The sequence below is a fragment of the Cucumis sativus genome, chromosome 2 (genome assembly GCF_000004075.3).
Source record: "Cucumis sativus cultivar 9930 chromosome 2, Cucumber_9930_V3, whole genome shotgun sequence".
In the NCBI taxonomy this organism is placed as follows: domain Eukaryota; kingdom Viridiplantae; phylum Streptophyta; class Magnoliopsida; order Cucurbitales; family Cucurbitaceae; genus Cucumis; species Cucumis sativus.
In genome coordinates, this window is record NC_026656.2 from 14,612,117 (window position 1) to 14,627,374 (window position 15,258).

The window sequence follows — 15,258 nt, forward strand, 5'->3', positions numbered from 1 at the left end:
TTCTTAATAATAGGTATGAATTTAATATTTACAAGTTATAATATATATTTTTAAAAAATGTAACCCGTATTCCGCCCAATAAATTTTTTTTAAAAAAAAATTCAACCCAACCTAACTCTTATAATTTGGGTTGGATAATCGGGTTGTAGGGTTATTTAAACACTTTTACTTGTTACATAAACAATATTTCAAAACTCCAATTTGGTACCATATTTAGTATTGGCTTACCTTTGTAATTTTTGTATTAAAGTGATTACTATTTTGTTCTCAAAGCCAAATAGTTTTCACGTTCAAATACATATTATTATAACTCAAACTAAAATAAGTTTTATCCGAACCCAAACTATTTTTAATTTTGTTGGTTTTAGTTTTGGTATAGTTTTAAAATGTTTATTTTGATCCATAGTTAGAGCTATCAATTTAGCTGGTAGTGACAACATATGAAGAAGCATAGTGTTAACAATATGGTTGCTATTTTGGTTATAGTTACGATCAAACGATAACAATATACGTAATTGTATGTAATCGATATACAATTACCCATCAATAGCATCTTAAAGATAAAATTAGAAGAAAAAGAAATGTGTAAACGTGGAAGGATGAATGTTGAATGATGAACGAATGGGATGGGTCCAGTTTTGGCATGTCTTCAAGAGCTGTTGTGTTGTTGTAACAACGGAAATCTGTTGTGCTTCAAACTTCTTCGATTCTACATTTTCTCTTTTTTCTTCTTCTTCTTGTTGCCTTTTCTCTTCCTTTACTCATACCTTCCTTCTTCTTCCCACAATTTATATTTTCAACCAATTTTTCTTTTCCCTTTCTTAAATTCAATCTCTCTATGAAATTCTACTTTCCCCCAATATGTTCAATTTTGAAGATGAACTCATAATTCAACCAGGAATTTCATGGTTAATCTGGATTCAGCTTCTTGTTATTCTCCTCATCTTCTTCCTTTGTTGTCTTACAATCTTCGCTTTCGATTTCTCCAAATCCAATACTACTGATTTCAACTCCACTGCCGCCATTGCCTCCTCCTCTTCCCCTACTCGCTTCCTTTCTCATTCTACTCACAGCGGGAAGAACATTCTTCCTAACCCCAACATCAGAATTGGCCCTAATCCACCGCGTAATGCGCAGGTATGCTGTTTCTCGTCCTCTCTTTGTATTTGTAGCTGGTGTATGAAATTTTTCACGACTTTAGGGTCGAGGAGTTTTCTTTTACAGAATCTGGTTAAATCCCTTGGTGTTGTTTCACTTTCTTTTCCAATTTTGGATTTCTAGATTCCGCCATAGCTACGGATTTAATCGCATGGTTGTTTTCGCCTTGATTGATCGCCTTTTTGTGTTGGGTAATGGGAGAGAATTTAGGTCATACAGAACGCTTTAGGTCGATTTATGAATTGAATGTTTCGTTTAGATTACATAGGAAGATTGGTGTTGATAGTGTCGAGAGGTTCTCTCTGATGCTTGAAAATCTGGGAGGTTTTTCAATTTTATGAAGAGGTTAGTTACTCCGTGTGAACTATAATGGCCAAAATTTTCCTTGATTCAACTACATTCTCCAACGTAGAGCCAAGATTCTTGGGTAGTGGGACAAAGAACGAAAAACTTGCCTTAAGGCCTTGCGAAATTGTAATATTTGCACAATTGGGTGGATGGAGATTTCTGCTGGAAGCTCTTGCTTGCTTGTACCTATCCAAAACGATTCAGAATAAAAATTTAGTTAGAAATTGTGTTGGGTGGGTTTTGCATTTAAGGCGCTTTGCAAGTCAACACTAGGTATGGTGTTTGAGTATAGACCATGTTGCTGACAGCCAGGTAAAAGTTTTGGAACTGAATGTCTGCATTAGCTTTGATCTTGCTCTGTTCTTGAGCTGAATGTTGCTGGAGCTCAGCCAAAATTACATTTTATCACGTTGCAGCTATTGGCCAATAGCAGAATTAAAATTGAAACTTGTCATTAGCATAGTATAGGAGGGGGTGTCTTCCATACACAATCAAGAAAGGGGGTCATGTTGAAGTGGCATTGCACCAAAATTCTACTTGAGGAATATCAAGAAATGGATCAGAAAAAGTGTATCTGAGATGATGGAGAAGGAAAACCCATGTAAGGAGCCTTGTGATTTTACTGAATGACAAAATAGATGGCACAAATGACAAAATTGACATCAGCAATCTGCCACAACTTCCTTTAAAGAGCTTGAAATCCTTAAGAGCGCTTTCGCTGGGTCTTATCCAAGGACATTTTTTAACTTCACTTCGTTCTGAACCAAAGGCTTTATGGATCTCCTCAACCAAGTAGACACTCTCACTCTTCATTTATCTCACCAATTCCTTTCTCAGGAGACTCAAATCTTTACTCCATTTCCTTCTATGGAATGGTAATGGATTAAACAGCTTCTAGTCCATGGATGCAATCCTGTTCTCAAAGAAAAAAATAAATATGAATAAGGTGTTCTATTAATGCTCAAAAGCTATAGTTCAGAGAAATGGTGTTAGCTTTTGGTGACTATTAACCCTCTCTCTACTAGATTGTTCCTGTCCTCGTAGATTACCTCCTCGTGTATTCCTGTCCTAATTTGCAACTAACTAGCCAGCCCCACAAAAAATGGTAATGGATAGCTTCAATACCATGGATGGGATCCTTATCTCAATGAAGATCACAAATACAAATAATTTCTTTTATGAATACTTTAAGAGAGGAATGGTGTTAACGTTTCATGAAGATCATACTAGATTCTTCTTGCTCCCTTAAATCATCCCCTCGTAAGCCAACATTTTGGTAACTGGAGTTTATTTTATTGCTTACATAAGGAGTAATTACTACCCAGGTAACTGAATGAGTGGATCCTCTGTACCAGAGTGTTATGCTTCTTGTTAAATTATCTGTTGTTGAAGTGCGGGGTCAGGTATTCTTTGCTGTTAATAAATCACTAAAAGTAGTTTTATACACATCTTTAGCCTACAAAGAAACAAGAAGTTTTGCCTTTGTTGGGTGTTTCTTGTGCATTTAAAATATTGTCCACGAAAGACCCTAAATTTCCAATTCAGTACAATAAAACAAAAGACGGCCATCCTCACCCACCACCCACCACCCACCACCCACCACCCGCTCGACCCCCAACCCACCTAAAAAGAAAAGAAAAAGGAGAAAGAAAGAGAAAACGAGGAGAAACGTGTCTAAGAGTTGCTTTTAGTTTTTAGTTTTATGCAAGGGTTGAATCGAACTCAAGTTGGCTTATTGCATATTATATCATCAATTAACCAAGAGAAAACGCCTGCATGTTGTATGTATTGGACCAAAGATTTACCATTCAAGTGTATTGAATTACTAGATTCATATGCAGGTTACTAACGATCAAAGCACGAGAGGGGAGATAACAAGTAGTACGAGCAGGAGAATCACACAAGTGGGAGAAGGCACTGTAATAGGAGGAGAAGTCTCTCAAGAAACCAAGTTAGATCTTCATCCTTGTAGTTATTTCAGGCTTGCTAAATCAGCTTTTCTCAGATGCCTGGGGTTGGACTCTTCAACTGACAACTCAATCTCAGATGAAAGACAAAGAAATGAATCAAGAAAATCCAAAGAAAGTTGATGTATGTGTCACTTTACCCATTAAATAAAACTGTATGCATTATATTTGTTAGGTAGTTGTGTCCTTATATTGTATACATCTTTAAAAGCACTATGATTTTCATACCGCATGAGATATCAAAATTGATTAATTCATCCAAATACGTATGATATCTTCATTTCAAGTTTTATTTCTTAAACTTAAACAATTAGGGGGTAGTAATCAACTTTCACATTCATCAAATAACTCCAACCATTCTTTTTCCATATTTATCGAGAAACTCCATCCTTCTCCTTATCCCTACTTTTTTTTTACGTTCGTTAAACAACTTCATTTTCTTTTTTCCTCTACTTTTTACATCTATCAAGAAACTCTATACTCCAAACACAAATTTACTAACTCTTGATTTATAACCGACCCTTCAAGTTTTTTCTGTAAGCCCAATTCTATTACATGCAAGAATGCAAAACCAGGATATAAAATTTGTAAAATTTACAGCTCTTCAATCTGATATTGTAGTTTTATGCAAATTATTTGATGGAAGGAATGGTGTATGGTTATTTTGTCATATTTTGTCCATTTTGTTGGCATGCAGTGTTATGTACTTTAGTCATTAGGGAAATAAATTAATCAAACTGGTTTGTTCTATTTGATGTGTCAAACTTTTATTAATTATTTTTCTTATTATACGTTGAAAAAATTGTGTTAAATGATTTAAAATGTTTTAAAATATAAGAAAATAACACAATTTATTTATTAGACTATGATGGACTACTATCTCTACCTATTGATACAAACACAAATAGTTGTAGTCTATCTTGATTTATCACCGTCCATTATAGATATACTATTATATTTTTGTTCATTTTGCTATATTTGGAAATAATCCTAAAAATGAGGTCTAAGGAAAATTTTGTTTTCTTTTCTTGTATAGTAATGATAATTGTTAATTTATGAAATAATCTAAATCCATAAGAGGCTAAGAATAGTTGGTATTTATATTTTTAAAGAGAAATTATTTTAAATGGTACACTAACGAAAATATTTTAAAATTATAGCAAAATAACCCAATGAAAAAATAAAATTATTTTTTATATATATATATATATGTAAATAAGTCATTTTGTTATATATATAATATTTTTTTTGAATAAAAGAAAAAATTGACAAACTATTTACATTAACAAAAACAAAATCGAAAAACAAAATCGATAAGGGTAAATATTTGGTCAAATATTCTAATTTTAATAATTTTTTACAAAAACGTTCCTTTATTATTATTATTTTAGGTATAATAAAAGGTAAGTAAACTGAAGCTAGGGATGTTGCGTTGGTTTTAGAGGTTAGTAGTTGGATTATCACATCTCATTCTTAGGCTCCTCATAAAAGGATTGTTAATATCACATTTGAGATGTCCACTGTATGTTCCATGGAGTTGTTAGATTTAAACCATTTTTATATTTATTGTGCTTCTTACTCCATCAAAATGTTTTCATTTAAAAAAGAAAAACTCAAATATTTTTAAAGTTTTGTTATTTAAAGTAATTTTTTCCTTTTTTGATTCAATGAATATCATACACGAACAGTAAAAAATGAACATTTCAGAGTTTAAAGATGAAATTCACATCAACTTAATTAACATAACGTTTATATCATTAATTTCAACGGGGAAGAATAAAAAGAATCAAATTTCAAAATTTAAGAACAAGAATGGAATTAAATAAATTAAAAAAGAAAACTTTATCTCTAAGTTGACTGGTCATCAATCGAAATTTTCAGCAGCGTCGAATATCTTAACGTCAGGTGTATTACTGAGAGCTCATCCTTATTCATATTTGTTGACCTCAACAAAATTTCATTACCCAAAACATCAAACGTCCATCTTAAACAACACACAAACCTTCCATTATTCGAAGGCCAAGTAATCGATTCCGTTGACTAAGAGAAACCATAAAAATCTTTTATTACAAAGATGATCTGAAAAAACCCAAATCATCATCTCCTCGTACGTCTGGTATTGGACTATAAGTTTTCTTCCCCAATATTATAATCAAAATGTCAGAATACCCATTTGAATATTTTCACCGATGAGTCCCAAGTTTCTTCTGGGGTTTCTACAAGCTCAAATGGGTATCCCAGATCCGCCGTCCATTGATTGGATTTGTGGGTCTTGATGTGATTTCTCATTTTCTTCCTCTGCTCTTCGATTGGACCATTCAACTTTGTTTCCAATTTTCCTGGAAGATATGAAGTTAGTACCACATTTTCTTGCTCTTTTGTCTCTTTGTGTTTCCTGTTGTTTTGATATGTTCTGAATTTGTATTGGGTGTGTTATAATACTTGGGATGGTTTATGCTTGAGAACTGGATTTGTTTTGTACTGTTTTATTTCGTTCTCTGCATTTCCATGTGGTAGGTGGGTTAGATCTAGCTTCCTTTGAATGATGTTCTATATTCATTTGTTCTGTTTTGTTCCAATTTTTGTTGAAAGATTCTCTTATTATTGCAGACAGATGAATGAAGTGCAAAAAAACATATTCTGTCTTAAATATTTAGTTCAATTATTAGGGCCCGGTTTGGTAAGTTTTTGGTTTTTGGTTATTGAAAATTAAGCTTATAAACATGTTTCTTTATTTCGTTATCCACTTTACATTTTAGCAACTAAGATAAATTTTGACGACTAAAACAAAGTTTTTGTTTTTAGAATTTGATCAAGGTTTCAAGTGTTTCTTCAAGAAATATGGAAAACATAGTATGAAATTTAGTATAACCGCAGGGTTGGAGATTGAACCTTTGACCTAGTGGAGGAATCTTACTTTGGCAATATAGTATCGAATTTAGGAAAAAACAAGATAACTTCAAGAACAGAAAACTAATACGAAATCCTTACCATTCAAGGCCTAGGGATTTCTAATTTCATAATGTTCTCTGCTTTGTTAAATTGTGATTATTTTCTATTCTTTATCTTTAGTTTCGACTTTAATCATTGATTTGTTTCTGAGATGTGGCTATGATTAAAAATTCTAAGCAAAGAAGATGTAGAGATATGAGAGCCTAGATATCAGAAACAGAAAATTTGATATGAAACGCTGTTTTGATTGTATGTTTTTACTGTTAGGCTGCCAGCATTTCCATCCGTTTCATAGTGGTGCTGTGATAACAACACTATATTTGGTTATTGAATTTAGAGATTCCTATTTTCTGCTATTCACTAACACTGTTATTCAATTCCTTACACCATCTACAAATGAACAGGAACAGGAAAATATATGGGGTCTCTATCTCTTTGATTCTCATCAACTTGGCAGCTATAATGGAGCGTGCAGATGAGAATCTCCTACCGTCAGTTTACAAGGAAGTTAGTGAAACTTTCAATGCCAGCCCATCTGATCTTGGATATCTTACATTCATAAGGAACTTTGTCCAGGGATTATGTTCACCCTTGGCTGGTATCCTAGTTCTTAGTTATGACCGTCCTAAAGTTCTTGCGATGGGGACGTTTTGTTGGGCTCTTTCAACAGCTGCGGTTGGTATTAGTCTCGAGTTTAAGCAAGTTGCATTCTGGAGAGCTGTGAATGGCTTTGGCTTGGCTATTGTGATTCCAGCACTCCAATCTTTCATTGCTGATAGCTATATGGATGGTGTTAGGGGTATGGGATTTGGCTTGTTAAGCCTCATTGGTTCCTTGGGGGGCATTGGAGGTGGTGTCCTTGCAACGGTTATGGCTGGTCAACAGTATTTTGGCGTAGAAGGATGGCGCTGTGCCTTCATTCTGATGGCTACATTGAGTGCAATAATCGGTATCCTTGTTTACATGTTTGTAGTTGATCCTAGAAAAACTATTAACAACATTCAGGAGAGTTCAGATAGGTACCTGCGGAGGTTTGTTAGTCATTCAATTAATTTTTTCTCAAGTTATTTGTTCTTTTTTTCTAACTTGGTTAGTATCTGGTTACAGGGATAATTTGATAGACCGGACCTTGCCTAATTCATCATCAATATGGTTTGAATCCTGGAGTGCTATGAAAGCTGTTATGAAAGTGCATACATTTCAAATCATTGTTCTGCAGGGCATAGTTGGATCACTGCCTTGGACAGCCATGGTGTTCTTCACTATGTGGTTCGAACTAATCGGTGAGTATTGCTTCAATTCACCCTGCATCCGATGAACAGTATAGTATCATCTTGTGGACAAGAAGTTAGTTAGTACTCTCACAATATGTCGGTATAAATACGAGTGTATGACAGTAAATAGAACAACTTTCTTAGCATTGCTTTTTATCTTTCAATGTTTATCAAGCTTTTGATATTTTCGATGCTGTTATATCAGGTTTCAGCCATAACGGTACTGCAGTTTTACTTAGTCTTTTCGCTGTCGGGTGTGCACTGGGGTCTCTCCTAGGTGGTTTAATTGCAGATAGGCTGTCGAAGATCTATCCTCATTCTGGTCGAATCATGTGTGCTCAATTCAGTGCTAGTATGGGCATACCATTCTCATTGCTCCTCCTCCGAGTCATTCCTCAGTCTGTTGATAGCCTTCTCATCTTCGGTGTTACTCTCTTTTTGATGGGCTTGACAATCAGCTGGAATGGAACTGCTGTAAATGCCCCCATATTTGCTGAGGTTGTCCCGATCAAACACCGAACCATGATATACGCATTTGACCGTGCGTTTGAAGGTTCATTTTCATCATTTGCTGCTCCTCTGGTTGGCATTCTCTCAGAGAAAATGTTCGGGTACGACGACACAGCTGGAGCTTCGTTACTGAAGGCTCTTGCACTGTCAAAGGGACTTCTTACGATGATGACAGTTCCTTTTGGCGTTTGTTGTTTGTGCTACACCCCATTGTATAAATATTTTAGGCTCGACCGTGAAAATGCTCGAATGCAGGGTTCAAAAGGTACTAAATCTATTGATGATCTTTAAGGAACTGTGTATGAATATATATTGTAATTCCACTGCCATTGTATTTTTTTTAGGCTGTTCTTTTCTCCTTTTAGAATTTTCTATACATGAACATGAATTAGCATTTGAGAGTTACATTGGGCATTTTGTTGAGAAAAATGAAGGATTAGAGTCTTTAACTTTTGTATACTTATTTTTTCCTCTTCATTCATGCATTCATTCTTATACTCACAACATTCCTTCTGTGGTTCAACCACGAAGAAACAGAGCATTATTTGCTTAACTGATGGTTCTTGGATGTTTGGAAGGATTACGGTATTAAATCTTCGTTAATGTTTTTCTATTTTCATGAATTGGATATCGACATAAGAAGTGAATTGATATTTTCATTATATCGTTGAAAAATCAACTAAACTTACCATGAACATTTTAACTAGTTTAAAGATCTAAAAATAATTAAAAGTTTTTAATTTTTTGAAATTTTTATAGATTTATTCGGCATGGAATTGAAACTTTAAGGTTTCATCCGATAAAGTTAAAAATTTAATTCTGTAAGACTTTTAAGATCCGTCTGTTAAGAATTGAAAATTGAGAGATTCATTACTTCTCGAACACTTCTAATAGTTTTGGAATCAAATAAATACATCTCGAGAGTTTAGAGACTAATAATTTAATAAAAAAAGTTATTATTATAAAATTTTGAGATGCTATTGCTATATAATTATTTATGCAAATTAAACGTTTACCAGTTTACTTATAGAAAGATTGATTTATAGAATTAGTTTACTCTAGAACTAATATTTCGTAAATACTCTAAAACTTAATAATGTTTCACAATCAATCATACCGTTTCAATTTAATTCGTGGAAATGAATTTGATTTTATGGAATTGTAATATAACTATACGATCTCTAACTTTTATCCACTCATGCTTTCTCTTGAGTATATAAAATTCAATCTTTAAATTTATTGATTTTTTGGATGATCGACTTTTGGGTTTGATGATCTTTTTCGAGGATCTCTCGTTGATTTTCTTCAAGGATTATTGGTGTTTGAACTTGTTGTTATGTTTTAGATTCAATCTTCAATTTGTAAGATGGTGAAGAAACGCTTACTTTAACCAATTTTTAATTAAATATGTTGGGAAAAGACATTAGTAATAATAATAATAGATTACAAAAAGAGGCATTTTTATAATTCCCAACTCATTTCTCTTGTGAAAAGACATCGTATTTTTATAATTCTAATTTGTACTCGAACGTTGATTGTCCAAAATTGTAAAATTTACCTAAACCTATTAAAATGGTATTAGAGCAAGTGGTTCAAGAGGTCCTTTGTTAATCTCTTGTTGTGTTATTTCTTCTCCAATTAATGTTGACTTTCACTTGTTCGACTTTCTACATGTTTCATCTCTACGAATGACTCAAAATTTTGAATTTTATTTTTAAACATATGAATATTAACGATAATAAAAAAAATTCAATGAAAAATGTTTATCAATGTTTTTCCATTAATACAAAAATATTAACGTCACTTTCTGACGTCAAAGATATATCTTAACCATAACCAGGTTTTTAAATCAGCAAATCATATCGTAGATGACATTGATTTAACGTGACAAAATTTCAACCGATGACAATATTGCATATCTCATGACAATTTAATTAAACTTTTTTTTCCCAAAACAAACTTATAATAATGGAATTTCATTTGTTTCCTCATATTATCATTGATATCTTGTCTCTTGTTTAACAAGCTTTGTAGATCATTTACCAATGGAGAAGTGTTCAAGTTAAGTTAGTTCATATTTGAACATGTCAATATTAAAATTCTATGGGCAAAGTCGTTTGAGCCATTATTTTTGAACCTACATCGCTTTGAATCGACTATAAAAGTCTTTTGGTCAAGTCTTCTACATTAACTTCAAACCACAAATTTTAATCCTAAAAGTCTATTTCAAGTCACCTATATGTTAATAACGGACCAAAAGCGCACTCTCTTCTATTACCCAAATCTCATATTAACTATTAACTTTTACGTTATTGATTCTCCTAAACAAAGAGTGGAGAGATTTTTTTCCATCTTTTTTAGATTATCTTTTTAGTATCTATTATTACTAATTGACAATGATAAAAAAATGTCAAAGATATCACGATACAAAATAAAAAATGTTGAGTTTGTGTTTTTAGTGATTCTTTTGCTCAAGTGTAAATTCTTAAAAAAATTTATTTGATATACTTATAAATATTTTAAGTAATTTTACTATTTAAAACATTTACAAGAAGTCCGTTAATCTAACCTAAGTTGTATATTTTTTAAAATTAATAGTCTTTCAATAATGCTACTAATTTATGGCTATGATTCGTCAACATCAAATAGAAATAATAAAATTTCAAATATATATTTTCTTTTTAGCAAATACACAAATGTTCTTAAGTTTCAAAATATTAAGCATTTTACCTCCGAGATTTGAGTTTATTAATTTCTATTTTGTTTCTAATTTTCAAGATATTACATTTTTATCTTTAAGTTTTGAGTTAAGTTTCCATATTCTTCGTTAAACGTTGCCAGAAAATTTGACGATGTTGTCCAATAGTGTAATTGGGTATGTTTGGGTATCTACTCAATAAAATTCCATACTCAATGACAATCCATTGGACCTATTTTATTACAGGTTACTTTAATCATCCCATTTAAATACCCAAATAATATTACTATATCAACACGTGGTCCATAACATATTTTGATTATTACAATAAAATTGATTAAATATTCTAACACGTTTGTGTGTTCACGATAAGATACAACCTATGGTGCTCCTAACTATAAGCATCTTTAAAAGAATCAATCGTTTTCTAAAAGATGTTTTTCCTTTCTTAGTAAAGTGGAGTTGTGGTTGGCATCCTATTTCTTGAATAAAATGACCATTCAATCATCCATTTCTTTCTTTAAATACTTATCCATTTACCTTACTCTCTTTAATCAACTATATTGCTATTAATTTCCAATAATGCACAATAGAGGTGACATAGTTCCCACTACAAACCATTCTTTTGTATCCTTAGTATTTTATTTCGAAAAATTAAGCTTTGCAGACGTTATTTTTACTGTCTTTGTTATTAACTTTTTTAAGAAATTATTTTTGTTTTTATAATTTCCATTAAGATTTCAAATGTGTCCCAAATTGTTTATATATAGACAATACATCCCTTTCTATATTGAAATCATTTTCTTTTCTCTATCAATAGACATTGAAATAATCAGATTGTTTTTATAAATGTTTGGTGGTCTTTTATTTGTTTTATATGTAAGGAATAAAAGACCACCAAATATTTAATTAATCAAATGGCATCCATTTATTTATTTAATAAAAAAAATTAGCCTCATCAAATAACAAAAAACATAAATCTACAAGCCAAGGAAGAATATTCTTGACTAAATATATTTCTAGATCAAACAACCATCTTATAAGGAATTTAAAGTTGATAAAACACGGACAAAAATATATCTTTCCATCTAGAATTGTGACCGAAAAAGAGCAACATTTACAAAGAGCATCTTCTCATTCGGTTTTAGAATCTACTATATTGATAAGGTTCACTCGTATAAATCAAATTATAGAATAATAGGTGTCAATTACTTTGTCCACTACTACTACACGATTAAGGAGAGAAATTAAAAGAAAACAATAACCACAACCCACTAGAGAGAATTTTACCATGTAAAAAATTGTCACAGTCTTATGAGACACTTCTTTTCTCGACCTAATTACAAATACACTCTCTCAAAGTATTATATCACTTGTATAATTAGAATGATTACGAATCAAAGCAAACCGTGTCAAAACCTATAATCTCCGATAATAAAAGCCACTCAATATTTTTCCAATTTGATACATTTTGTTAATTTCAAAGTAATTAGGTTAGCCATCCATCAAATAAAGATGTTATCCTTACAAGTTCAATGACTAATTTATTTTGCAACAAAGTACAACCATAACCATAGCTTTTACTTATCAACACTCCTATTTATCAAACATGTTACACATTCATCAATATTTGCATTTCACACTAACCAAAGTTTATTTTTTATATATATATTTTATGAATTAATTAGTCTAATTTTTACGGATTTAAAATCTATTTTATTTAATATTTGTTATAATGTTTACTATATCTACTTACCCTCTCTTCTTCTAAACTTTTATGATCTAGATTAAAGTAGTAAATGTCTCAAACATATATTATTATAACTATCGATTCGACTCGACTCGAAAAAGCAGGGCTTCATCGGGCTAAATGGATGAAAGTGTAGTGATGCTACAAGTATTATGTTTGGTGAGATGATGATGATATGGATGTCTCCCCATTTTTGGCCACAATAAAGTAGGGTGGGGGAATGTACTGAAGAACCCAACGGGGGTTGGGAACGTCATCCATCCAATCCTCTGTTTCTAAATACCAAATCCCAAAATCTATCCAATTTCCACTCTTTGTTTCCAGCTGGGTTCCCCTAAAATCCTTTCCTTCCAATTCAATTCATCATCATCTCCATTTCTTTCCACTTTCATGGCTTGATGTCCCACTTTCACTTCAAATTCTCCACTCTATCACCTATCATTCACTCTCTTCTCTTTCTCTTCACACTCTTCTCTTGATTTCTCATTCTGGGTCTCCGTTTTTTTGTTCCTCAATCTCCCCCCACAATGAGTGCTATGAGTTTAGGTACCTCCTTTCAATCCTGCTCCATTTTCAGTCAAGCTTCTAGATCCACTGGTTATCCATTGAAAAGGGGTTTGAAATCCTTTATTATCCCCAAACGAAGGTTACCCACTTCCTCAATTTCGTCTCTCTCCATTTGTGCAGTGCTAACCAAAGAAGAGACACTCACGGAGGAAGAAGGAAAACCCACTTTCAATTTCAAGGAATATATGGTTCAGAAAGGGGCTTCGGTTAATCATGCTTTGGATGCTGCGGTTTTTCTTCGAGAACCATTGAGGATTCATGAAGCGATGCGGTACTCTTTAATGGCTGGTGGGAAGCGTGTTCGCCCTGTTCTTTGTATTGCTGCGTGTGAACTCGTTGGTGGGAATGAATCCATGGCGATGCCGGCGGCTTGCGCGGTTGAGATGATTCACACAATGTCTTTGATCCATGACGATCTTCCTTGTATGGATAACGACGATTTGCGCCGAGGAAAACCCACCAATCACAAGGTATTCGGCGAGGATGTTGCTGTTCTCGCAGGTGATGCGCTTTTAGCATTCGCTTTTGAGCATATCGCTGTATCGACGATCGGCGTATCGCCGCCGCGGATTGTTCGGGCGATTGGAGAGCTGGCGAAGTCGATCGGGGCTGAGGGGCTCGTCGCCGGCCAAGTTGTTGATATTAATTCCGAAGGGGCGGCTGATGCTGGGCTTGAGCAGCTTGAGTACATCCATTTGCATAAAACCGCCGCGCTTTTGGAAGCGGCGGTGGTTCTTGGGGCTATTCTCGGCGGCGGATCGAACGAGGATGTTGAAAAACTGAGAAATTTCGCAAGGTATATCGGATTGCTGTTTCAGGTTGTGGATGATATTCTTGATGTTACAAAATCTTCAAATGAATTGGGTAAAACTGCCGGGAAGGATTTGGTTGCTGATAAAGTTACTTATCCTAAACTCATGGGCATTGAAAAGTCGAGGGAATTTGCTCAAAAATTGAACAGAGATGCTCAAGAACAGCTCTCTGGGTTTGATCCTGATAAAGCTGCTCCATTGATTGCTTTAGCTAATTACATTGCTTACAGGCAAAATTGATACTGTCTTTATGCTAGATTTGTACTGAAATTGAATCTTGGAGCATCTGAATTTGAGCTTGATACAAATACCTTCTTGAATTCTTGATTCTGGAGTTTGTGTACTGTGCCATTCTTATGCTCTTCTCTGTAGTTTTAGTTTTTTTTTCTTCTTTGGTTCAACCCACCCTTTTGTATCATTTAGTGTTGTACTCACACTGATACAAGCTCTTAAAGCTCTGTATTCTTGTATTGAAACAGTCCCTTTTATGTCAAGTATAAGTAATTATAGCAATAATAGACTTCAAACTCTGTTACCCATTTACACAATTAGCAATTCTTTGCTTGTTTATAACATTTTCTCCAATTGCTAGCTCTTCTTTAAACATGGCTATTTGTACAGGGCTTATGTTATGGAAATGCTGACATTCCAAACTTATTATGATCGACTATTGTTACCTTTACTTCAATTCTAACTTCTCGTTTGTTGTAGCTCTTTGAACCATGTCTTCTTTATTGGTAAATTTGACTAGCAAAGCTGTTAAAGGGAAGATAAGGCTTGTACTTCTTACTGTCGATTAGGTATGCGAGTGTAATGAATAGATCTTATGTTGAATACAATTGGTTTGAGCAGTATGAGTTATCAGTTTGTATCTTCTCTTCTAAATCTTGTTTTGAACATAACTCATCTTTGTGAAAGGGGGTATGTCGTCGTGTTTTGTCGAATGGACGACATGGCTAGCCCCTACAAAACAAACAAGTTTTGCTTTGATTTTTTAAGGAGGAAAGTGACTAATGAATGTTCTAGTTTGGTATCTTTTATTTGTTTGGTTCTTTTTACGAACAAGTTGCCTGCATTGTGGATGTTGTACAGTTCACCAGCCTTTTGTCTTGCTCTAATCTACCATAATGCTGTGCTTTGCAACAAACACAAACTCTCAACAACTGATGTGTTTCTTAAATCAAAATGTATTATTGTTTGGCTTTTGTGTAGAACTGATTTG

At 33.4% G+C, this 15,258-nt stretch overlaps 3 protein-coding genes across 4 annotated transcripts; all 3 read left to right on the forward strand.

Moving 5' to 3' along the window:
• The first annotated feature begins 604 nt into the window (after positions 1-604).
• Positions 605-3,763, forward strand: LOC101209555. Its single transcript, XM_004148393.3, has 2 exons — positions 605-1,137; positions 3,348-3,763. The coding sequence occupies exons 1-2, from the start codon at positions 862-864 to the stop codon at positions 3,594-3,596; spliced, it is 525 nt and encodes a 174-aa protein (XP_004148441.1). The 5' UTR covers positions 605-861; the 3' UTR covers positions 3,597-3,763.
• Positions 3,764-5,388: 1,625 nt separating this feature from the next.
• Positions 5,389-8,668, forward strand: LOC101209309 (protein spinster). Of its 2 annotated transcripts, XM_004148392.3 has the most exons (4): positions 5,389-5,826; positions 6,830-7,456; positions 7,533-7,708; positions 7,905-8,668. In XM_004148392.3, the coding sequence occupies exons 1-4, from the start codon at positions 5,822-5,824 to the stop codon at positions 8,498-8,500; spliced, it is 1,404 nt and encodes a 467-aa protein (XP_004148440.1). In that variant the 5' UTR covers positions 5,389-5,821; the 3' UTR covers positions 8,501-8,668. The 2 variants fall into 2 exon arrangements, with proteins under 2 accessions (XP_004148440.1, XP_031736341.1); XM_031880481.1 differs by lacking the exon at positions 5,389-5,826 and having other exon boundaries at positions 6,807-7,444.
• A 4,187-nt stretch (positions 8,669-12,855) lies between these two features.
• Positions 12,856-14,584, forward strand: LOC101209799 (geranylgeranyl pyrophosphate synthase, chloroplastic). Its single transcript, XM_031881238.1, has one exon. The coding sequence runs from the start codon at positions 13,185-13,187 to the stop codon at positions 14,274-14,276; it is 1,092 nt and encodes a 363-aa protein (XP_031737098.1). The 5' UTR covers positions 12,856-13,184; the 3' UTR covers positions 14,277-14,584.
• Positions 14,585-15,258: the final 674 nt, after the last annotated feature.